Source organism: Corythoichthys intestinalis, chromosome 3, assembly GCF_030265065.1.
Source record: "Corythoichthys intestinalis isolate RoL2023-P3 chromosome 3, ASM3026506v1, whole genome shotgun sequence".
NCBI classification, from domain to species: Eukaryota; Metazoa; Chordata; class Actinopteri; order Syngnathiformes; family Syngnathidae; genus Corythoichthys; species Corythoichthys intestinalis.
This window is the reverse complement of record NC_080397.1, coordinates 38,876,543-38,902,686: the sequence shown is the minus strand read 5'-3', so window position 1 is coordinate 38,902,686 and position 26,144 is coordinate 38,876,543. Positions and strand designations below refer to the sequence as shown.

Here is a 26,144-nt window from a genome sequence, read left to right as displayed (position 1 = left end):
CCAGTCTCTCAAATCGGAATTCATGCAGCAATTACGTCATCAAAAAGCGAGAGAGACGCCACGGTAGCGGTGCAGCTGTGCGTTATTAGCGCCTAGCTTGCCTTGAACACGGCTTTTTAGGAAGAGTCGGACTTGACAACAGTCATAAAAAAAATTCAAATGGGTTGAGGATAAGCCTGAGAATGATCGGTTTTCCGTCTACTCCATATAAGCAATATTTCAACATTGCTCACACGGCCGAGAGTCGGGGCAAACTGCGCGTATGTGTGTGTGACATGCACAGACAGTGCGTGCATGCTATCGATCCATATACTTTGAATATAAGCCTAAACTGGGATTATTAGGGCCCGAGCACTAAGCGTGCGAAGGCCCTATTGTTTTGCAAAGGATTATTAGGGCCCGAGCACTAGGCGTGCGAAGGCCCTATTGTAATGCAAAGGATTATTATTAGGGCCCGAGCACTAGACGTGCGAAGGCCCTATTGTAATGCAAAGGATTATTATTATTATTATTATTATTATTATTATTCTTCTTTCTTCATGGCAAATGAAAATGGCCAATTTGGAGGCCTGAACATGCACGAAAAGTCACCAAAATTTGCACATACGTGCAGATTCGCGTAAATTTCGATAATCTTGCGTCGTTTTGAAAAAATGTCAAAAAATGGCTCAGTGGCGCCCCCTTGACCCTTAAAATTTTCAAAAAGGCCTCTCCTCTCAGGTTTTCAACGTAGAGCAATGAAATTTGGGGAGTAGATACCTTATGCCTAACTGTTCAAAAAAGCCTCTTGCACCCATATTCCAAATCCAACAGGAAATCGGGTATTTTGGATCGAATGTGAAATTTTTTCGGTTCACAGTTGGAGTTTACGTTTGGAGGCTTGAACATGCACGAAAACTCACCAAAATTTGCACATACATTCAACTTTGCGTAAATTTTGATAATCTCCAAAAAAATTTAACAAAATGGCTCAGTGGCGCCCCCTTGAAATTTTCAAAAAGGCCTCTCCTATTAGGTTTTTTCAACGTAGAACAATGAAATTTAGTGAGTCGATACATTGTACAAAACTGCTCCAAAAAGTCTCTTGCACCCATATTCCAAACCCAACAGGAAGCTGGAAATTTTGGGTCAAATGCGAAATTTTATCGATTTACATTTGAGACCTTGTCGCTGAAGGATAAAGTTGGATCGTCTTCAAAATTGGTCAGACTATTCAGGAGACCTATGAGATCTTAAGTTTTCAAAATGGTGTGTTTTCATTCAAGGGTCTGGCCTGGGCGTGGTCCCAAAGTCGGCCATTTTTAGGCAAAATACCAAATTCAGAAAATGATTAAAAACTCCGTGATCCAACGTTCAATCTTTTTCATTTTTAGCATGTTTATGAGATATCCCAGCCTGAACACGACTGCATTGAAATATTACCCATTAGGCCTGGCGCCCCTAGTGGAAACAGGAAATGGCCTTCTTTACGAGACAGGCTCCTCCTCCAAGGGAAAAAAATCTTTTGACCTCAAACCTGTTTCAGGGGAGACTCAAGACATGTGTTCAGGTGCCTGATGAAAAATATTGAGGTTTCGTTGAAGCGGAGAGGTCCAAACTGGAAGTGAAAATGACCGTCAACAATTTGTCTCGCCAAAAACTTTGAACAGTCATAACTCGGCAGATATGCAACATATCTGCGCCAAACTTTCCGTGTTTGTTGAGAGTCATACCCTGAAGGTTCTTGTAGGGGTCATTTGCATCAACTCTACAGTGCCAACTAGTGGCGACAGAAAGAAGTTTTAAAAAAGGCCTTTCCTGTTGGGTTTTTTCAACGTAGAGCAATGAAATTTGGGGAGTAGATACCTTATGCCTAACTGCTCAAAAAAGCCTCTTGCACCCATATTCCAAATCCAACAGAAAATCGGGTATTTTGGATCAAATGTGAAATTTCTGTCCATTTCTAGTACAGTTTACATTTGGAGGCCTGGACATGCACGAAAACTCACCAAATTTTGCACATACATGCGGCTTTGTGTGGATTTCGATAATCTTGCAACGTTACAAAAAAATGTAACAAAATGGCTCAGTGGCGCCCCCTTGAATTTTTCAAAAAGGCGTTTCCTATTAAGTTTTTTTAACGTAGAGCAATGAAATTTGGGGAGTCGATACCTTGTGCAAAACTGCTCCAAAAAGTCTCTTGCACCCATATTCCAAACCCAACAGGAAATCGGGTATTTTGGATCGAATGTGAAATTTTTATCAATTAACAGGGTGCACATTTGAGACCTTGTCACAGAGGGAATCAATTGGATCATCTTCAAAATTGGTTAGACAATTCAGGAGACCTATGAAATCTAAACTTTTCAAAATGGTGTGTTTTCATTCATGGGTCTGACCTGGGCGTGGTGCCAAAGTCGGCCATTTTTTCGGCAAAATGACAAATTCAGTAAAGGACTAATAGCTCCTTGAAACAACGTTCAATCTTTTTCATATCTGGCATGTATGTGCGGGATCCCACCCTGAACACGAGTGCATTGAAATATTACTCATTAGGCCTAGCGCCCCCTAGTGGGAACAGGAAATGCCTTTTTTACGAAACAGGCTCCTCCTCCAAGGAAAAAAAAATCTATTCACCTCAAACCTGCATCAGGGGAGCCTGAAGACATGTGTTCAGGTGCCTGATGAAAAATACTGAGGTTTGGTTGAAGCAGAAGGGTCCAACAGGAGAAGTAAAAATGACTGAAGCCATTTCGTCTCACCACAAGTTTTGAACAGTCATAACTTCTACAACATATCTGCGCCAAACATATCGTGCTTGTTGAGTCATAGTCTGAAGGGTCCTGTAGGGGTCATTTGCATCAACCCTACAGCGCCAACTAGTGGCAATAGAAAGTCACTCATTTTTTTAAATATATGTCCAGTTCTTTTCAGGTTGGTCATTGTAGTTTCAAGACCTTTTAAAATACTTATTTTACGGCCCATGTCCACATGTCTCTGTCTGTTGCTGTGATGACCCTTTATTCGCTCCTTTTTTGTAGTCCTCTGTCCAATAGGGGTTTTTATCTCTTAGGTGTGTGAATGTAAAGAGGCAACTTTCGCGCATGTTAGGTTCTAATGAGATGATTAGAGAGGACGATCTGCCACCACCCTGACCTGCACACTGTCCGAGTTGCATGACGTCCGAGTTGCGCTAGATTGCGAGGGCCCGTTCAGTCCTGCTTGCAGGCCTAGTTATTATTATTATTATTATTCTTCTTTCTTCATGGCAAATGAAAATGGCCAATTTGGAGGCCTGAACATGCACGAAAAGTCACCAAAATTTGCACATACGTGCAGATTCGCGTAAAATTTGATAATCTTGCGTCGTTTTGAAAAAATTTCAAAAAATGGCTCAGTGGCGCCCCCTTGACCCTTAAAATTTTCAAAAAGGCCTCTCCTCTCAGGTTTTCAACGTAGAGCGATGAAATTTGGGGAGTAGATACCTTATGCCTAACTGTTCAAAAAAGCCTCTTGCACCCATATTCCAAATCCGACAGGAAATCGGATATTTTGGATCAAATGTGAAATTTTTTCGGTTCACAGTTGGAGTTTACGTTTGGAGGCCTGAACATGCACGAAAACTCACCAAAATTTGCACATACATGCAACTTTGCGTAAATTTTGATAATCTACAAAAAAATTTAACAAAATCGCTCAGTGGCGCCCCCTTGAAATTTTCAAAAAGGCCTTTCCTATTAGGTTTTTTCAACGTAGAATGATGAAATTTGGTGAGTCGATACATTGCGTAAAACTGCTCCAAAAAGTCTCTTGCACCTATATTCCAAATCCAACAGGAAGTCGGAAATTTTGGATCAAATGCGAAATTTTATCGATTTATATTTGAGACCTTGTCGCTGAAGAAAATAGTTGGATCGTCTTCAAAATTGGTCAGACTATACAGGAGACATATGAGATCTTAAGTTTTCAAAATGGTGAGTTTTCATCCAAGGGTCTGGCCTGGGCGTAGTCCCAAAGTTGGCCATTTTTGGGCAAAACACCAAATTCAGAAAATGATTAAAAACTCCGTGATACAACGTTCAATCTTTTTCATTTCTAGCAAGTATATGAGATATCCCAGCCTGAACACGACTGCATTTAAATTTTACCCATTAGGCTTGGCGCCCCCTAGTGGGAACAGGAAATGGCCTTCTTTACGAGACAGGCTCCTCCTCCAAGGGAAAAAAATCTATTGACCTCAAACCTGTTTCAGGGGAGCCTCAAGACATGTGTTCAGGTGCCTAATGAAAAATATTGAGGTTTTGTAGAAGCGGAGAGGTACAAACTGGAAGTGAAAATAACCGTCAACAATTTGTCTCGCCAAAAACTTTGAACAGTCATAACTCGGCAGATATACAACATATCTGCGCCAAACTTCCCGTGTTTGTTGAGAGTCATACCCTGAAGGTTCGTGTAGGGGTCATTTGCATCAACTCTACAGTGCCAACTAGTGGCGACAGAAAGAAGTTTTAAAAAAGGCCTTTCCTATTGGGTTTTTTCAACATAGAGCAAGGAAATTTGGGGAGTAGATACCTTATGCAAAACTGCTCCAAAAAGTCTCTTGCACCCATATTCCAAATCCAACAGGAAATCGGGTATTTTGGATCGAATGTGAAATTTTCATGGGTTCACAGTAAGAGTTTACATTTGGAGGCTTGAATATGCATAAAAACTCACCAAAATTTGCACATACATGCGGCTTTGGATAACGTTCGATAATCTTGCAACGTTACGAAACAATTTAACAAAATGGCTCAGTGGCGCCCCCTTGAATTTTTCAAAAAGGCCTCTCCATTTAGGTTTTTCTCACATAGAGTGATGAAATTTGGAGAGTCAAAACTTTGTGCAAAACTGCTCCAAAAAGTCTCTTGCACACACATTCCAAATCCTACAGGAAATCGGGTATTTTGGATTGAATGTGAACTTTTTATCGATTTACAGTGTGCACATTTTACACCTTGGCACCTAGGGAATTAGTTTGATCATTCTCAAAATTGGTGAGACTGTTCATGAGGCATATGAAATCTTAAGTTATAAAAATGGTGTGTTTTCATTCACGGGCCTGACCTGGGCGGGGCGCCAAATTCTTCCATTTTTTCGCCAAAACACCGAATTCGGAAAATGACTGATAACTCCCTCATACAACGTTCAATCTATTTTAAATCTGGCATGTGTGTGAGGTATACCAGCCTGAGCAGGACTGGATTGAAAATTTACCATTTGTGCCTGGCGCCTCCTAGTGGGAACAGGAAATGCCCTTTTTTACGGGACACACTCCTCCTCTAAAGGAAAAAATCAATCTACCTCAAACCTGCATAAGGGAAACCTTAAGACCTGTCTTCAGGTGCCTGATGAAAAATATTGAAGTTTCGTTGAAGCGGAGGGGTCCAAACAGGAAAGTGAAAATGACTGTCAACAATTTTTCTCTCCAAAAACTTTGAACAGTCATAACTCGGCAGATATACAAGATATCTGCGCCAAACTTCCCGTGCTTGTTGAGAGTCATACCCTGAAGGGCCTTGTAGGGGTCATTTGCATCAACCCTACAGCGCCAACTAGTGGCGATAGAAAGTCACTCGTTTTTCCAAAACATGTCCAGTTCTTTTCATGTTGGTCATTGTAGTTTCAAGACCTATTAAAATACTTTTTTACGGCCCATGTCCACGTGTCTCTGTCTGTTGCCGTGACGACCCTTTGTTCGCCATTTCAAGGAAATATTTTTTTTCAGAGATTCAGGGAGCTTATAGAGCCACAATAGTTGGCACACTTGGTCGAATTGGCCCAGTTAGAAGATTAATTTTGGTTTTGAATAAGGGCTTGGCTGCACAGCTCAGTAGTGGCTCCTTTTTTGTAGTACTCTCTCCAATAGGGGTTTTTATCTCTTGGGTGTGGGAATGTAAATAGGCGACTTTCGAGCATGTTAGGTTCTAATGAGATGATTAGAGAGGAGGATCTGCCACCACCCTGACCTGCACACAGTCCGAGTTGCGTGACGTCCGAGTTGCGCTAGATTGCGAGGGCCCGTTCAGTCCTGCTTGCAGGCCTAGTTATTATTATTATTATTTTTTTTTTTTTTCAGGGCAAATGAAAACGGCCAATTTGGAGGCCTGAACATGCACGAAAAGTCACCAAAATTTGCACATACGTCCGGAAAATTGTAAATTTCGATAATTTTGCAACGTTGCAAAAAAATATAACAAAATGGCTCAGTGGCGCCCCCTTGAAATTTTAAAATTGGCCTATAACATTAGGGTATGTCAGCGTAGAGCAATGAAATTTGGGGGGTCTATACCTTGTCCAAAACCGCTCCAAAAAAGCATTTACACGCATATTCCAAACCCAACAGGAAATTGGTTATTTTGGATCAAATATGAAATTTTTATCGATTCACAGGGTGCACATTTGAGACCTTTTCGCAGAGGGAGTTAGTTGGATCATCTTCAAAATTGGTGAGACTGTTCAGGAGACATATGAAATCTTAAGTTTTGAAAATGGTGCGTTTTCATTCACGGGTCTGACCTGGGCGTGGTGCCAAAGTCGACCATTTTTTCGGCAAAATGACAAATTCAGTAAATGACTAATAGTTCCTTGACACAACGTTCAATCTTTTTCATATTTGGCATGTATGTGTGGTATCCCACCCTTAACACGAGTGCATTGAAATATTACCCATTAGGTCTAGCGCCCCCTAGTGAGAACAGGAAATGCCTTTTTTTACGAGACAGGTTCCTCCTCCAAGGGAAAAAAATCTGTTGACCTCAAACCTGCATCAGGGGAGCCTTAAGACCTGTGTTCAGGTGCCTGATGAAAAATATTGAGGTTTCGTTGAGGCGGAGGGGTCCAAACAGGAAAGTGAAAATGAACGTCAACAATTTGTCACGCAAAAAACTTTGAACAGTCATAACTCGGCAGATATACAACATATCTGCGCCAAACTTCCCGTGTTTGTTGAGAGTCATACCCTGAAGGTTCTTGTAGGGGTCATTTGCATCAACTCTACAGTGCCAACTAGTGGCGACAGAAAGAAGTTTTAAAAAAGGCCTTTCCTATTGGGTTTTTTCAACATAGAGCAAGGAAATTTGGGGAGTACATACCTTATGCAAAACTGCTCCAAAAAGTCTCTTGCACCCGTATTCCAAATCCAACAGGAAATCGGGTATTTTGGATCGAATGTGAAATTTTCATGGGTTCACAGTAGGAGTTTACATTTGGAGGCTTGAATATGCACAAAAACTCGTAAAAATTTGCACATACATGCGGCTTTGGATAACGTTCGATAATCTTGCAATGTTACGAAAAAATGTAACAAAATGCCTCAGTGGCGCCCCCTTGAATTTTTCAAAAAGGCGTTTCCTATTAGGTTTTTTTAACATAGAGTGATGAAATTTGGGGAGTCGATACCTTGTGCAAAACTGCTCCAAAAAGTCTCTTGCACCCGTATTCCAAATCCAACAGGAAATCGGGTATTTTGGATCGAATGTGAAATTTTTATCGGTTCACAGTAGGAGTTTACATTTGGAGGCTTGAACATGCACGAAAACTCACAAAAATTTGGACATACATGTGGCTTTGGATAACGTTCAATAATCTTGCAACGTTACAAAAACATGTAAAAAAATGGCTCAGTGGCGCCCCCTTGAAATTTTCAAAAAGGCCTCTCTATTTAGGTTTTTTCAACGTAGAAGGATGAAATTCGGAGAGTCGATACCTTGTACAAAACTGCTCCAAAAAGTCTCTTGCATGCGTATTCCAAACCCAACAGGAAATCGGGTATTTTGGATTGAATGTGAAATTTTTATCGATTTACAGTGTGCACATTTTACACCTTGGCACCTAGGGAATTAGTTTGATCATTCTCAAAATTGGCGAGACTGTTCATGAGGCATATGAAATTTTAAGTTATCAAAATGGTGTGTTTTCATTCACGGGCCTGACCTGGGCGGGGTGCCAAAGTCGGCCATTTTTTCGCCAAAACACCGAATTCGGAAAATGACTGATAACTCCCTCATACAACGTTCAATCTATTTTAAATCTGGCATGTGTGTGAGGTATACCAGCCTGAGCAGGACTGGATTGAAAATTTACCATTTGTGCTTGGCGCCTCCTAGTGGGAACAGGAAATGCCCTTTTTTTACGGGACACACTCCTCCTCTAAAGGGAAAAAATCAATCTACCTCAAAGCTGCATAAGGGAAGCCTTAAGACCTGTCTTCAGGTGCCTGATAAAAAATATTGAAGTTTCGTTGAAGCGGAGGGGTCCAAACAGGAAAGTGAAAATGACTGTCAACAATTTTTCTCTCCAAAAACTTTGAACAGTCATAACTCGGCAGATATACAACATATCTGCGCCAAACTTCCCGTGCTTGTTGAGAGTCATACCCTGAAGGGCCTTGTAGGGGTCATTTGCATCAACCCTACAGCGCCAACTAGTGGCAATAGAAAGTCACTCGTTTTTCCAATACATGTCCAGTTCTTTTCAGGTTGGTCATTGTAGTTTCAAGACCTATTAAAATACTTATTTACGGCCCATGTCCACGTGTCTCTGTCTGTTGCCGTGACGACCCTTTATTCGCCATTTAAAGGAAATACTTTTTTTCAGAGACTCAGGCAGCTTATAGAGCCACAATATTTGGCACACTTGGTCGAATTGGCCCAGTTAGAATATTAATTTTGGTTTTGAATAAGGGCTTGGCTGCACAGCTCAGTAGTACCTCCTTTTTTGTAGTACTCTCTCCACTAGGTTTTTTTTTTATCTGTTAGGTGTGTGAATGTAAAGAGGCGACTTTCGAGCTTGTTAGGTTCTAATGAGATGATTAGAGAGGAGGATCTGCCACCACCCTGACCTGCACACAGTCCGAGTTGCGCTAGATTGCGAGGGCCCGTTCAGTCCTGCTTGCAGGCCTAGTTTATGTCTGTTATTTGTGCCCTCTTTTTGAAAAACAAAATATGATATCCCTGGAATGACAGATGACAGCCAGCATGTGTGGTCATTTGTTTTGATGCTTCTGCGCATGCGGGTCGTCTTGCTCAGCGCTTGTCGGACTGCGAATTAGTGCGCATGCGTAATACTTGAATGGTCTCAATGGACAAAGGCAGTCTGAACGGGCACGCCAAAAAAAACAGATTTGTGCATTAAGACCTGTAGAATGAACGTAGCCATAGTCTGCGTGCAGTTTGTATAATAGAGTTAATTTATTTTCCCCTCAAAATATAGCCATTAATATCTAAACCCCTGGCAACAAAAGCGAGTACACCCCTTAGAAACTACGTACACCCCTAAATGTCCAAATTGAGTACTGCTTGTCATTTTCCCTCCAAAATGTCATGTGACTCGTTACAGGAGTGCTGTCAGCATTGCTGCAGAGAAGAGGTGGGGGGTCAGCCTGTTAGTGCTCAGACCATACGCCACATTCTACATCAAATTGGTGTGCATGGCTGTCACCCCAGGGAAGCCTCTTCTGAAGACGGTACACAAGAAAGCCCGCCCGTCTCATCAGACCAGAGGACATGGTTCCAGTAATCCATGTGCTTTGTTGACATGTCATCAGCAAACTGTTTCCAGGCTGTCTTGTGTACCGTCTTCAGAAGAGGCTTCCTCCTGGGGTGACAGCCATGCACGCTAATTTGATTTAGAGTGCAGCGTATGGTCTGAGCACTAACAGGCTGACCCCCCCACCTCTTCAATCTCTGCAGCAATGCTGACAGCACTCCTGTAACAAGTCACATGACATTTTGGAGGGAAAATGACAAGCAGTACTCAATTTGGACATTTAGGGATGTACGTAGTTTCTAAGGGGTGTACTCACTTTTGTTGCCAGGGGTTTGGATATAAATGGCTATATTTTGAGGGGAAAATAAATCAACTCTATTATATAAGCTGCACACAGACTACTTTTCATTGTGTCAAAGTGCCATTTTGTCAGTGTTGTCCTATGAAAAGATAAGAGTATATTTAGATATCTGCAGAAATGCGTGGGGTGTACTCACTTTTGTGATCCAATGAATCTTAATTCAGTCACATTTCCTATTCAAACCCTGCATGGTGATGGCTGTGGTTGTAGATAGTTCTGGTGGGCTCAGAGGAAGGTCTGTATGCCCTCAACGTGATCAAGAACTCCTTGACACACATTCCTGGCCTGGGATCAGTCTTTCAGATCACCATTATTAAAGAGATGGAAAAACTGCTGATGATTGTTGGTGAGAACTACGACCTACAGAAGTTTTCAGAAATTTCTAACTTTAATATTTTATCTGAACTCTTTGCTCGACAATTTCTTGACGGCAGGGGACGAGAGAGCCTTGTGCCTGGTGGAGATCAAGAGAGTGAAGCAGTCCTTGGCCCAGTGCCACCTGCCCAGCCAGGCCGAGCTGGCGCCGTACATCTTCGAGACGGTGAAAGGATGCCATCTGTTTGCTGCTGGCAGAGTATGTTTTCTCTCAAATAGCGAGTGCAAGAATTGGAGTAAAGCCATGTGAAAAGTTGAGCCTGTTTTGGTTGTCTTCACAGATAGACAACGGGTCCTGCATTTGTGCCGCAATGCCGAACAAGATCACCATTCTCCGCTACAATGACAATCTCAGCAAATACTGTATTCGTAAGGTGATGAACGATCCCTCATATTATTCTGAACTTCCTCCCAATTTATTACTGTTTCGCAGCCACTAAGATTGGAATATAAAAAAACAATTATTTTCATGATTGGAAAAATATAAAACGTGTGACTGCTAATCTCAGTCTGATTGCTCAGATGCACATATATCCAAATAAATCAAATTTTAGTTTCTAATTAGGTCTATTCATTTAGTTCCACTGAATCATTTTTCATCCAAATGAAGCTTTAATGCCTCATTACTGTTTTAGTCCTCTGTTGCAACTTTTTACTACTTGAATTGGCAGGTGACAAATATTTTGGAGTGAATCTGCAATAATGCTTTCATAGTGTAAAATTGTAAACATTTCACAGGAAATTGAAACTTTGGAGCCTTGTAGCTGCATCCACCTGACGAGCTACAGCATCATCCTCGGGACTAACAAGTTCTATGAGATCGAGATGAAGCAGTTTGTACTTGAAGGTATGGTTTTCGACATCTCTAGTATTCACTAGTCACTTTGGACGAATAATGCTTCATTTCTGTCATTTTTTTCCTGTCGCGGGAATTCAATGATTTTTTTCTTTGGCTTAAAGTGGTTATGTAATGGGTTATTGTACAGTATAATTATAACAACAATGAATTTATAAGTTTATGCTGAGAGAGAAAAAATACCAATAGTTAAAAAACAAACAAAAATGTAGGCAGTTACTCACAATTTTACTCCTCATTTGAGTATTCTATTCACCAAATACTTTAATACTTGTACTTCAGTACATTTTTTGGATGACTACTTTTACTTTTACTTGAGTAATATTATTTTGACGTAACGCTACTCTTACTTCAGTAATAATTTTGTCTACTCTACCCACTACTGACTCTAGCCTACCCTGCCTAAAATACATTTTACTTAACATAACAACATGAATTATTCGATTAAAAAAGATCCCACTTCTTGTCTGCCCAAGCATTCAGTTTTAGCCAAGCTGTACATTCAAACTTGTCTTGAGGCCTATGGGAGGCGAGGCGTGGGGGAGGGTATCAATGTGGCACACATCAGAGAGGAGGAGGAGGTAGGGGAAAGAGGCGGAGGTAGGTACCACCGAGCATTTGAGGAGCCCTCACCAGCAAACAGGAGATTCTCGACAATTTCTCAAACATATGAGAATTGTTCAGAAAACCACTCCGACTGTGTTTTTAACCAGTGACTGACCTTAAAAGCTCACGAAAGTGAAATTCTATACGTGAACCCTCCTTCAATTATTGAATTTGGGCGAATGAGTTCCGATATAGGACCCTTAATGCTATACCTTAGATCAGGGGTCCCCAACCTTTTTTGCACCACGGACCAGTTTGATTTGGGTCTTTTTTTCACGGACCAGTCTTCTGTTGAAATTTTGCACCTTTATAAAATGTTGCTCCCAAAGCTTTTGTGGCGGTGAAAAAAGACCTCTTTTATATTCAGTTGCACTCTCAATGTTATCCAACGGTGGTGAAAAAAAATATTTACATCATAAGCATACATGTGCAACACGAAAATGACATAAATTAATGCTCAACGACACGGCAAAGTCGTTAAGTGAGAGAGCTGCGTGCAGTTGCTGTGTGTAGCTATCATGACAAACGTAAGTTAATATTCCTTTCTTTAAAGATAGTTTGTAGTGTGTACTTTGGAATCGCTGCATTCGCGGTCATTTTTAACGTTACGCGCATGCCAAATTTGTCAGAACACCGGCAATGAGTGGCAGAAAAATACAGCAAATATAAAATAACATTTGTTTTTAGCCCCGTCTTGTTAAGTGCAGGGAAAATACAACTCACCCGCTGAATCAGTGGGAGGCCTGAGCTTGTTTCGTTGCAACGAGACGGTCCCGAGCCCGCTTCACAAAGATACGATGTTGGAAATTGTAGCACAGTTTGCAGTGCTCTCCTAGCGCTATATTCCGAAATGACTTTAATCCAGAACCTCGGTAGAGTTGTTGTCGTCAAATGTACGTTTAAGGTCGCCGTGATTTGCGATCTATACAAGAAGATATTCCGGTCGCACAGACATGCTCGAATCACTCGGTTTATTCACATACGGGTCACGAATCCACTCCTTCGCAGTTCGTGGGTCTTTAGTGATTGGGAAGTTAGCATAGATTTTGTTTTCTTCGAGGTTGTAGGCTCATCGTATGGTTCGTCAGGTTCCCTTTTCCCCGTATAAAATCTGTCCAAAGACGTCTGTTTTTCAGCCATTCTAGTGTGGTGGCTAATTATTTCCAGGAACAAATGTGATGGCCGACAACCTACGTCACACGTTATTATCGAGGCCAAACGCACATAGATATACAAAACAAGATGTACTGCTAACAGTCCAATCAATGCATTTCTATGACGACCTCCTATCCTGTAGGTGTATATCTACAGTGGACAGGGATATTGGTGTGTTAAGAGGCACAGGCCAAAGTCAATCGGCCAGAATGCGGTCGTTAATAAATTATTTCTGTGCGTCCCGGTACCAAACCGGTCCGCGGCCCGGTCGTTGGGGACCCCTGCCTTAGATGATATTCAAGCTGTGTCCTGTGTTTGCTATGCCTCAGAGTTCCTGGACAAGAACGACATGTCACTGGCCTCAGCGGTGTTTGCCGCCTCGTCCCACAGCTTCCCCATCTCCATCATGCAGGTGGCCAGCAACATACAGAAGGAGGAGTACCTACTGTGTTTTCACGGTGTGTACGCACATCCGCAAAGAACAAACAAAAATCTCAGTTTTACGAAGATAAACTTTTGGGGTTTTCAAATCCAATGAATATTGTTGTTGTTGTGATATTTTGGCATATCTCGCAGAGTTTGGTGTGTTCGTGGACACATATGGACGGAGGAGCCGTACCGACGACATCAAGTGGAGCCGCCTGCCTTTGTCCTTTGGTGAATACTCTATAAATCCACTTTATTATTCATTTTGTGTTGAAAGCACTTCAATTTTGTGTGGTCTGTGTTGCAGCGTACAGAGAGCCTTACCTTTTTGTCACGTACTTCAACTCACTGGACGTCATCGAAGTTCAGGGACACTCCGCTTTGGGGTGAGCCACTTTTGATTGAATTTCAAGGACTTTAAAGTTCACGTTGGACCTCCATTTCACATTCTGTTATCTTCCCAGTCCTTCGGTGCTGGCTCACCTGGATATTCCCAGCCCTCGCTATCTGGGCCCAGCTATCTCTTCCGGAGCCATTTATCTGGCTTCGTCCTACCAGAACAAACTACGAGTCATCTGCTGTAAGGGCAGTCTGATCCGAGAGTCGGGGGAGCTGCAGAGGACCGGCTCCAGCAGAGGGTGAGTGAAATTCACCACTGTATGTGTATATACGTATGTGTGAACCAGGCCGATTTCAAATCAATAGATTGAATGTCTGTCAGTGCTGTAAGGATGGAGCTGGATTATTCCAGAAATGGAGGACATCTTTTTTTTTTGTCGCACCAAACAAATTAAAAATAATCCGTATGCAAAACACTAAAACATGCAGTTTCTGAGTTAAGTTACTTGTCCTGAGACCAAATCTTAAAATAAATGAATAAACTAAGTTTAAAAAAAAAAAAAAAAAAAAAAAAAAGGAAAAGGAAAATTTGCTAGACATAGTTTAAAAAATAACAAATAAGTCTGGAGTAGGCATGTGACGACATGATATTATGACGGTATGATAACCTTAAAGAGCATACGACACGAGAAAAAAAGTCTTAAATGGCATTATTATGTGAATTAGAATCATATTTCGAGACGATTCGACTATATACAACAATTTAGCAAAGCGCAGATGACTAGAAATTAGTCTTTTAATCTGCCGGTTAGCCACGCCTACCATTATAGGGCTTTAGCGTCCCCAACAGGTGGATGACGTCAGCGGTAGACTGGGCTCATCAGTTTTACTATTCAGCCCATTGAGGGGGAATTATTCAGAACGAGGAAAACGCGACGAAGAGAGCCGCAAAATGTCATTAGCCACGAGCCAAATATTCCAATTGCTCATTTGTTCAATTGTTCAAACCGAATAAATGTGTTCAACACCTCATTCGGAATGAACAGGCCCAAACCGAATGGAATTTCATTCCGTTTCACAGGGGTGGAATATTCCTTTTCCCAAACCGATTAGAAGTAAAATTATATCATGTAAACAGGGAAGCGGAATGGTGTCTGGTTGCGTTCTTTCTGCATATGCTCCGTACTGACGTGGTGACGTCACTTGGTGACGTAAGTAACGTCACTTTCAACATGGCACCTAATTGGAGTCCGGCGGAAAGTTTATATCCATGAATCCCTCCACCAGCCCACACAACTTTTTAAATGAACGGCGTGTCATTCTGAAGTTTTGTTTCCACTCGAAAAGTTAAAACAGCAGCTGATCTGATGATCGATCTCCATGTTTTGCAACGTGACGCTTTGTTTTGATTAATCTGCGCATGTCAGACGGCAGTTGTCAAACGTCCTTTCGGAATAAAGGCAGACACATGTAAACGCTGGATCGGAATAGATGAAGTGACATGTAAACAGCTGATCTGAAATTTCCATTCGGAATTATTTGAATCGGTATGAATAAAAGTCAGCATGTAAACGTGGCTATTGTTTCAGTCTTTCTACTCCAATATTTTTACAGAATATTCCTTTTATCCAAGTATTTTTCCCCAATAGCTATATAAATGGCTTGAGAAGGACCAGTCAGCCCGTCGAAGGGGAACTATTCACAACGAGGAGAATGCGACGTTGAGAGCGGCAAAATGTCATTGTTTGTGTCTCTTTACTTCAATATTTTTACAGGATATTCTTTTGATCCAAATATTTTCCCCAATTGCTAAATAAATGGCATGGTCATGACAAATAACAGTCTTGTGCTGAATGGAATATGAAATAATAAAAATGCATTTATTCAGGACGACATGGCAAAATTACTCCATAATGGTCAAAACTGTCGACTTCACCTTTACTGTCGCACCTCCCGAACGATATTTTATGACACCCAAATCGGACATATGTCATTTCCCTTCCCTGGCTTCGGAGAATGTAAACAAACCAGAAGGCGTGACAGCTAGCTGACATGCTAACCCGAACCGAGTGATGTTTGAAAGTCTTCGAAGCGGAAAATCACACATTACTAGCCTGGATTATTTGACATGACGACCCGGTTGTCGATTGTCTTCGCGGATCGGCAAACCGCCCGGCGGAGAGCAATTTACAGTTCGTTCCCCGGAGGAGGGTGGCTGGAGTTGTTGTGCAGCTAACGTGCTGCTAATGAGCAGAGGAGAGCTTTTTACATGCCTATCAATGATCAAACGTAAGTAGTCCTTTATTTAAAGGAAGTTTGTAGTGTTTACTTTGTAATCGCTGTATTCATATTTGACATAATACAAAACAAGATGTTTACTCACTTCCTCGTAAGTCCAATGGTCCCACAGTAAATATCCATGGTGAATGGGAACCTTTTGAAACTCCAAAAAGGCGCATACGCCTCTCCCTCATGCAGAATGATTTTTCTGCAGCCGTTTGGCTGGCGTGATGCGAAAAATAAACGTATTAATCTGCAAAATCAGCTGAATCCTTCGTCCTCATACACAACAGTACACTGTATAGTAAAGAGGACGTCTTCTACCGTACACGTCACAGCGCCCTCCTCCTCAATGCAAGACCAAAGCTGGAAGTCACTCATTTTCATGGCGCGGGATTAAAAAAAATAAATAAATATAGCGATCGCTTCCACACACATCCAAGTGGTCCATATCATTCAGGGGCATAAAATACCGCGTGTATTATGAAATAACCATGCTTTTTTGTGTCACATGCACTTTAAGCCAAAATATCTCTGTCAGGAATGAGCGGGCAGGCAGGTGGTGTGGACCCAAATGCAGGGAAAGAAAAAAAGGCAGCTGCAGGGAACTCAAAAAATGTTTTAATTATAACTAACCAAAGGCACAAAGTACAAACAAAAGGACTGGGGATCAAAAAGGCAAGGTTCAAACAAAACTTACTTTACCAGAGGGACTAATACACGAGGGCTTGGACAGGACTTCAACTTTCTTTGACGCAGACACTGACATTGACATAAACAAAGACGCAACAAGGAGTGACCAGAAACTGTATCTTTATATACACACACACGCAGACAAGGGGTAAGGAGACAACGAGGAACAGCTGGGTAACACAGGTGGATGCAGATTGCAGGATACACTGGGAGAACACACACAGGTGAAAGCAATGGGCAATCACAGGGACGTCACACTAGGAGAAAACAAACAAAACCTAACAATACCCTCCCCCCCAAGGGATGGATCCCAGACGTCGTCAAGGGAAAAAAAATCCCAAGGGAGGGAGCAACATCAGCCCGTCGGGGCTAGTCAGGCGGGCGTCCAGGACGCCAGAAGTGGGCCAACCGCAAGGGCCGATCGGGAGGGCGTCCAGGGCGCCAGACGTAGGACGCACGTACGGGTCGATCAGGCGGGCGTCTTCGGCGCCAGATGTGGGGCACCCGCACAGGTCGATGGGGAGCAGACTTCCAGGACGAGGGTAACTGGCTCGATCATTTATGCCACCCAGCCATGGCAGAAAACAAGCAGCAGCAGGAGCGGCAAAGACGTCGTGCGGCGGGTCAGGCTCGGAGTCGTCGTCGTCGGTCGGACCAGGAACGGAGTCGTCGGTCGGACCAGGAACAGAGTCGTCGTCGTCTGCTGGCGGGACAGCGTCGGAGTCGTCTGCTGGCGGGACAGCGTCGGAGTCGTCGTCGTAATCTGCTGGCGGGACAGCGTCGTCGTCGTAGTCTGCTGGCGGGACAGCGTCGGAGTCGTCGTCGGAGTCTGCTGGCGGGACAGCGTCGGAGTCGTCGTCGGAGTCTGCTGGCGTGACAGCAGCGGAGTCGTCGTCGGAGTCTGCTGGTGTGACAGCAGCGGAGTCGTCGTCGGAGTCGTCGTCGGAGTCTGCTGGCGTGACAGCAGCGGAGTCGTCGTCGGAGTCTGCTGGCGGGACAGCAGCGGAGTCGGCGCCGCAGGAGTCTGCTGGCGGGACAGCAGCGGAGTCGGCGCCGCAGGAGTCTGCTGGCGGGACAGCAGCGGAGTCGGCGCCGCAGGAGTCTGCTGGCGGGACAGCAGCGGAGTCGGCGCCACAGGAGTCTGCTGGCGTGACAGCAGCGGAGTCGGCGCCGCAGGAGTCTGCTGGCGTGACAGCAGCGGAGTCGTCGTCGGAGTCGTCGTCGGAGTCTGCTGGCGGGACAGCAGCGGAGTCGTCGTCGGAGTCTGCTGGCGGGACAGCAGCGAAGTCGGCGCCGCAGGAGTCTGCTGGCGGGACAGCAGCGGAGTCGGCGCCGCAGGAGTCTGCTGGCGGGACAGCAGCGGAGTCGGCGCCGCAGGAGTCTGCTGGCGGGACAGCAGCGGCGCCGCAGGAGTAAACAGGAGCAGTCGGCGCGGGCACTTGACTGCGGAGAGCCGGCGCCGCAGGAGTGAACAGGAGCAGTCGGCGCGGGCACTTGACTGCGGGGAGCCGGCGTGGGCACTTGACTGCAGGGAGCCGGCGCGGGCAGCGGACTGCGGGGAGCCGGCGCGGGTCAATGCCGTTGGCATGGACGAGCACGCCGAGGCTTCCGGACGATGTTCTGTGGCAGACTGGGTGGCACATTACGTGGTGAAATCGAAGGAGGGCCGCCGGCCACCACGCGGAGGTCCAGTGTAGATGGCCAAACAGGAACCCAGGTAAGGGTCCAGGGAAAAAGGCTGCAAAGGGGGCGTGGAATGACCGAGGCGTGACAAATACTGAGAGGGTGAAGAATAGGGCATGGAATCAAAACCTGGGTCGGAGTCTGTGTCAGAAAGGAAATCATATGAATTGTGATCTTCAAAATCAGAAAAATCTTGATCTAAAAAAACGTGGCGAGGCAGAATATAATCAGGGGAACAGGCGGATGTTCGTCGGCGTGCATGCCGGTGCTGGATTTTTCCCGCTGGGTCCACTAGTGGTTGCGTCATTCTGTCAGGAATGAGCGGGCAGGCAGGTGGTGTGGACCCAAATGCAGGGAAAGAAAAAAAGGCAGCTGCAGGGAACTCAAAAAATGTTTTAATTATAACTAACCAAAGGCACAAATTACAAACAAAAGGACTGGGGATCAAAAAGGCAAGTTTCAAACAAAACTTACTTTACCGGAGGGACTAATACACGAGGGCTTGGACAGGACTTCAACTTTTTTTGACGCAGACACTGACATTGACATAGACAATGACGCAACAAGGAGTGACCAGAAACTGTGTCTTTATATACACACACGCAGACAAGGGGTAAGGAGACAACGAGGAACAGCTGGGTAACACAGGTGGATGCAGATTGCAGGATACACTGGGAGAACACACACAGGTGAAAACAATGGGAAATCACAGGGACAAGTCACACTAGGAGAAAACAAACAAAACCTAACAATCACGGTTTCGCGGTATTGCAATTACAGCTCTAAAAGGTGTTATGTTGAGATATCTGGGTTAAAAAAAAAAAAATTGAACAGGATTTTCATTTTTTTAAAACATATCAGTAAATTACAACATAAGTATAATGTTAAGCTAAAATAAATAAATTATTCTAGATAAAATTAAAATAAATGCAGTCCTTTATATGAGCCTAAATTCACAGCCACAACTCGATATTATTACCATTTGAACAAAAATAATTGAATATTTTCCATAAAAAGCACGTGTGTATGACTCGTATCATATTTACATTATACACACACCGTCTTACTCAGCACAGACAGTTGCCAGAGAGAAAAAAAAAACAGGTTTTACAACCGCTAGACATACTAAACATGCTGGAGTTAACTCTCGTAGCTGGTGGGAAATGTTCTTTATCGTTGTTGACTAACCTTAAATTTACCATAGTATAAATGCGAACTCATATTGTTGGTATTGCCTCCTTGGCAGCCACCCTTCACAAACATGTTTTACATGTCAGTTGGCCCTCCTCCTCTAAGCCGCGGCCGTCTGTAACTTTTGTGTAGCTGAAGTATTCCCATACCAGCGATTTCGTTTGGTAAAATTAAAAATATACGTTCATGTGAAATAATACCACACTTATGGTTAGGTTATAATATATATAATACATTAATTAGTATTAATTCACATATACATTAGTGGATTAATAAATAGTTATTAACTAGTACTAGTAAGTGATTGTTATTTTAAAATGAGAAACATTGCTCTGTGAGTCCTCGGGTGCTGCTAACCTAACCTTAAGTATAGTATTATTTCACGTGAACGTACTGTACCTCATAAGTATTACTTTATCTCAATTAACCATTACTGAATGTTTTTTGGACCCTTATTGTAAAGTGTAGCACATGTGTCCCTTAACTGAGCAATTATAAATGCTTAACTTCCCTCCCCTTAACCTTTATTAACCATTACTGAATGCTTTTTGGACCCTTCTTATAAAGTGTAGCACATGTGTCCCTTAACTAAGAAATTATAAATGCTTAACTTCCCTCCCCTTAACCTTTATTAACCATTACTGAATGCTTTTTGGACCCTTATTGTAAAGTGTAGCACATGCGTCCCTTAACTAAGAAATTATAAAGGCTTAACTTAACAAACCCTAACCCTATATAGGCTTATATTTTTTTTTAATTTTACCAAACCATTAGTTACTATCTGGTTATGCATTAACGAATGCATTAACTAATGCTTTAACTCATGTTAATTAATATATTAATAAATGTTAGATAAGCAATTATATTAATTATTGTAATGTTACTTAAACATTAGTTTTTGTCTAAAAATGCATTAACTAATGTTAATTAAGGGACCCCTTATTGTAAAGTGTTACCAAAATCTCATATGTAGAATAAAGAGGGAAAATGTATGACTCTTGTGTAGCCCAAAGTAGCGGAGTAGGAGAAGCGTTTTTTCTTCACAAATCTACTCAAGTAAAAGTAAAAAGTATGGCTCAGTAAAACTACTACTCTTAGAAGAAGTTATATCAAAAAGTTACTCAAGTAAATGTAACTGAGTACATGTAACGCGTTACTACCCACCTCTGTTGGCAAGCTTGAGTCTGATTGGTTTAATGGAGTCAATCAGGCGAGTATTATTCCGACATCTCATTGGTGAAACTAGTTGAGCCACTGTTGGCGTTTCTGGCAAAAATAAGAAGTAAAATCTAGAATGTAGAATGTAATTAATTACTCTTTTAAAGTAAGATTAACAACATTGGTCGTTACAGACAGTTTGTGTTGCCAGGTTGGATGGATGGATTTAGGCTCTAATGCTGACCTCATGAACCAGGTTATGAACGCCGCTCACAACTGCTAGAGTGCATTCATGAGACAGAAAGAGGATGCGTTCAATTCACGATCGCCCAAAATATGAACGTGTTCCTGAACGATTGTTCATTGAACGCATACATGCACAACACTGAACTTTAATATCATTGTCCTTTTGTCCCACACCGCCTAATGACCAAATCTTTGATAGTTCATTACATATACTGTAATTGATTGACTTGTAGCAGAAAATCATAAATGTGAAGGTTTATTTTTCGAGAATTGTGATCCAATTCTGGAATATATTACCCAGTTGAAATTGGCACTAGCTTCACGGCCCAGAAAATTACATTTGGTAAGAACAGAGCAACAGCCCCACCTGCTGGCAGGCTACTCCATCGACTCCAACTCCATCTTTCCTGTAATTTTGCAGGAGCCCCACCAAGCGAGGTCCCCCCACCTACTCTGAGCACATCACCAAGCGCTTGACCTCAGGCCCCGGCAGTCACGAGGGTCTGCACCGAGAACCCAGCACCCCTCACCGCTATCGAGAGGGACGCACTGAGTTTCGACGAGATAAGTCGCCGGCCCGCCCCTTGGACAGGGAGAAGTCGCCGGGGAGGGTGCTGGACAGCCGCAGGGAGAGATCGCCGGGACGATTCGGAGACAACAACCGACTCATTGCCGGATCTGTGCGGACACAGTTGGCTCCTGTTAACAAGGTACTTGTGTTTGACTCACTTCCAAAGTATTTCTATCATTCACTTGTCATCTGCATACCCGTCAACTTGTACGGTTTCGGGTGAATTTGTACAAGTAAGCACTGATTTTTAAATGTGTACGCCGTACGTTCTTCTCGCATTACGTTTTTTTTCTCCATTTGGATTTTGTCACTGTTTCGGCAAAGAGACAATGTGCGTTACTACATTGGTTGAATGATGCGAGAAAAGTCAGAGACACGGCGAGAGAAGAGCGGGAGTGGGAAGGAGGAAAGAGTGTTGTGACACTGTTGCAAATGCGATGCTAGGCGGCTTTAAGATTTCCTGACTGTAGCTGACAGCCTACAATCTACGCCCCAGGATGCTAAACTACATATCACATGCATATAGAACTGGATGCGAAATGACAGACTCTGCGGCATTAGTAAATAGCCGCCATCTTAAAGCAGTAGACTTTTCAGAAAGGCTCTGTTGTAATGAACCTTCCTAGCGAACCTAAGTAACTTTTTATATTAAATACTCGTAAATCGGCAAAACGTTGGTTGAATGACGCATGAAAAGTCTAACACACGGAGAGAGAAGAGGGGGAGTGAGAAGGAGGAAAGAGTGTTGTGACGTTGTTGCAAACGCGATGCTAGGCTAGGTGGCTTTAAAAATTCCTGACTGTAGCTGACAGCCTACAATCTACGGCCACTTCATATTAACTCGATATCACATGCATATAGAACTGGATGCAAAATGACAGACTCGGTGGCGGTAGTAAACAGCCGCCATCTTAAAGCAGTAGACTTTTCAGAAAGGCTCTGTTGTAATTAACCTTCGTAGCTGACAGCCTACAATCTACGCCAGTACTTCTCAAATAGTGGGGCGCTGTGGCAGCGCAAATAGTGGCAGCGCAGAGCGATGCCAGGAGTGGCGCATGTGACCTCGGGGAACTTGCTTTTTTTTTTTTTTTTTTTTTTTTTTTTTTTTTTTTTTGTCGTACTAGAATAAAGTTTACTTGCACATCCACTCAGTGGGTTGCAGTGGCGCTCTCATTTTCAAAGTGCGCGCAGTATTTTTGAAGTAAGCAAGAGCACACAGAAGAGAGATATGAAGAGCTGTGCGCCGTTTTTGAAAGCAGTTTTCCGACCGGACTCACGCAGCGACCCGCTGTCTTCTCCGGTTCTCACGTGTCTGCCGTAGAAATGCCATTTTCGGCTTGGGATCGTCACGACGACCGCCCTCACCTACGGTTCTCCCTCGGCCGCCGAGAATGCGCTTTTTTCGGGCCGTTTGCCTTTTGGCTTTGACATTTAATACAGTGGGAGATGAGGAAAGACCACTGTTTACTGTGTCTAAAAATGATTATAGCGGACAGCCAGAAGCCAAATCAATTAAGACGCCACTTAAAGACATTAGACCCCAATCTCATGGCTAAGCCGCTTGGTTGTTTTTCAGGGAAAACGTGCCGAATATTGCCAACAGTCGTCCCGCTTTGTCAGTGTTATATAAGTAAACCAGTGAGCACTGTTAGCATGCTCAGTGCAAAATAACCCCACACAATTGCAAACTGGAGGTGATACTGTGAGCAGCGAAAATAAAAACTGTCCTTCTGTCCAAAGACACTTTTTTTTTTTTTCTTCTATTCGGTTTTGTTTTTTCAGTCAAATTTTTTGGCGGATTGTCGTCATGAGTTAATGTTTCTAATCAATTTGAATTTGTTATTATTTACTGACTATTTTTCAGTATCAAATGGTCAAAAATGTACCTTGAGTGCATTTTTACAGTTTGGATGTGACTTTTTTTTAAATTCAGGCAAATTGATGCGCGTTAAGTTTTTTCGGTTACAAACAAAACAATGTTGATGAAGTTATACTTTATAAGTTGATCTGTTATTTTCTCTAATAGAAAAAAAGGACACAATATGAGGCAGAGGCGTACTTATAATAGTAAATGGTAAATGGTGTTATACTTATATAGCGCTTTTCCACCTTTCAAGGCGCTCAAAGCGCTTTACACTATAATATTATAGACAAATGATACTATTTACAGTGGCGGCAGAGTTTGGGGGGGCGCGAAACATTTACGTCTTCCTTGGGGGGCATAACAGAAAATAATTGAGAAGCACTGATCTACGCCCACTTGATGCTTAACTAGATATCACATGCATATAGAACTGGATGCAAAATGACAGACTTGGCGGCGTTAGTAAACAGCCGCCATATTAAAGCAGTAGACTTCTCAGAAAGGCTCTGCCGTAGTGAACTTAAGTAACTTTTTATCTAAAATACTCCTAAATTGGCAAAATCTCGACTTGAATCTATCTTTAAATGATGAAACAGCTTTACAACTTTCACATGTCGAAAGTAGACAGAAGGGAACTAATGCAAAAACGGGAGCAATTTTAACAACTTTAACGGTTGATTCACAACATTAAATGACTTCCAAACATAGCAAAGGTTACTATGTTTTTTATGTTTTGTATTGTTTTTCGGGAAATAAAACAAAAAAACAAACATGAAATGTAACACCAGTTACTTTGCCAAGTAACTAATTACTCTTACATTCAGGTAACTGAGTTACTAACTCAATAACTTTTTGGGAGAAGTAATTTGTAACTGTAATTAATTATTTTTTATAATTTTTAAAAGTAAGATTAACAACACTGGTCATAAAGATGCACTCTGCAGAATGAAACGTGACGAAAGCAGAGATTTTATTCAGCCAATTTGTTGCCGAACACAATTTGCCTATTGCTGATCACTTCTCAGAATTAGCAAAAGAAATGTTCCCTGAGTCAAAGATTGCATCGGTAAGTTAATTTTATCAATTGACCTTTTAATTTATAATTGGACACACTAACGAACTACTTTCAAGTCAAACTGAATTGCGAGCTGAAGTGCAGCCATCAAAAGACATGATAGAAATTGCCAAAAGTGCGACATACAATTAAAACAAAAGTCACCTAAATTTTAGTAATCATGATCTAGCTAAAGATATTGATTGTTCTTTGATTGCACCAGGTTATACAGTATGTGACAATATTACTAATAAATTCATATTATTTTAAAAATGGAGTTTTATTTTTGTTTCATATTGCACGCTACAGTGCCTTGCAAAAGTATTCGCCCCCCTTGAACCTTGCAACATTTCGCCACATTTCAGGCTTCAAACATAAAGATATAAAATTTTAATTTTTTGTCAAGAATCAACAACAAGTGGGACACAATCGTGAAGTGGAACAAAATTTATTGGATAATTTAAACTTTTTTAACAAATAAAAAACTGAAAAGTGGGGCATGCAATATTATTCGGCCCCCTTGCGTTGTTAATACTTTGTAGCGCCACCTTTTGCTCCAATTACAGCTGCAAGTCGCTTGGGGTATGTTTCTATCAGTTTTGCACATCGAGAGACTGACATTCTTGCCCATTCTTCCTTGCAAAACAGCTCGAGCTCAGTGAGGTTGGATGGAGTGTGTTTGTGAACAGCAGTCTTCAGCTCTTTCCACAGATTCTCGATTGGATTCAGGTCTGGACTTTGACTTGGCCATTCTAACACCTGGATACGTTTATTTTTTAACCATTCCATTGTAGATTTGGCTTTATGTTTTGGATCATTGTCCTGTTGGAAGATAAATCTCCTTCCCAGTCTCAGGTCTTGTGCAGATACCAACAGGTTTTCTTCCAGAATGTTCCTGTATTTGGCTGCATCCATCTTCCCGTCAATTTTAACCATCTTCCCTGTCCCTGCTGAAGAAACGCAGGCCCAAACCATGATGCTGCCACCACCATGTTTGACAGTGGGGATGGTGTGTTCAGGGTGATGAGCTGTGTTGCTTTTACGTCAAACATATCGTTTTGCATTGTGGCCAAAAAGTTCAATTTTGGTTTCATCTGACCAGAGCACCTTCTTCCACATGTTTGGTGTGTCTCCCAGGTGGCTTGTGGCAAACTTTAAACGAGACTTTTTATGAATATCTTTGAGAAATGGCTTTCTTCTTGCCTCTCTTCCATAAAGGCCAGATTTGTGCAGTGTACGACTGATTGTTGTCCTATGGACAGACTCTCCCACCTCAGCTGTAGATCTCTGCAGTTCATCCAGAGTGATCATGGGCCTCTTGGCTGCATCTCTGATCAGTTTTCTCCTTGTTTAAGAAGAAAGTTTGGAAGGACGGCCGGGTCTTGGTAGATTTGCAGTGGTCTGATGCTCCTTCCATTTCAATATGATGGCTTGCACAGTGCTCCTTGAGATGTTTAAAGCTTGGGAAATCTTTTTGTATCCAAATCCGGCTTTAAACTTCTCCACAACAGTATCTCGGACCTGCCTGGTGTGTTCCTTGGTTTTCATAATGCTCTCTGCACTTTAAACAGAACCCTGAGACTATCACAGAGCAGGTGCATTTATACGGAGACTTGATTACACACAGGTGGATTCTATTTATCATCATCGGTCATTTAGGACAACATTGGATCATTCAGAGATCCTCACTGAACTTCTGGAGTGAGTTTGCTGCACTGAAAGTAAAGGGGCCGAATAATATTGCACGCCCCACTTTTCAGTTTTTTATTTGTTAAAAAA

The 26,144-nt window shown here is 42.5% G+C and overlaps 1 protein-coding gene across 7 annotated transcripts in view; it reads left to right on the top strand.

Moving 5' to 3' along the window:
* LOC130912906 (citron rho-interacting kinase) overlaps nucleotides 1-26,144 on the top strand; it is a 120,196-nt gene that overhangs the window by 89,486 nt on the left and 4,566 nt on the right. For all 7 annotated transcript variants that reach the window (XM_057831035.1, XM_057831034.1, XM_057831040.1 and 4 more), the window contains 9 exons: nucleotides 10,079-10,214; nucleotides 10,303-10,442; nucleotides 10,525-10,617; nucleotides 10,982-11,090; nucleotides 13,190-13,318; nucleotides 13,437-13,517; nucleotides 13,594-13,672; nucleotides 13,751-13,924; nucleotides 21,298-21,586. In XM_057831035.1, coding sequence (XP_057687018.1) covers nucleotides 10,079-10,214; nucleotides 10,303-10,442; nucleotides 10,525-10,617; nucleotides 10,982-11,090; nucleotides 13,190-13,318; nucleotides 13,437-13,517; nucleotides 13,594-13,672; nucleotides 13,751-13,924; nucleotides 21,298-21,586 — 1,230 coding nt within the window. The remainder of the gene's footprint in view (nucleotides 1-10,078; nucleotides 10,215-10,302; nucleotides 10,443-10,524; nucleotides 10,618-10,981; nucleotides 11,091-13,189; nucleotides 13,319-13,436; nucleotides 13,518-13,593; nucleotides 13,673-13,750; nucleotides 13,925-21,297; nucleotides 21,587-26,144) is intronic.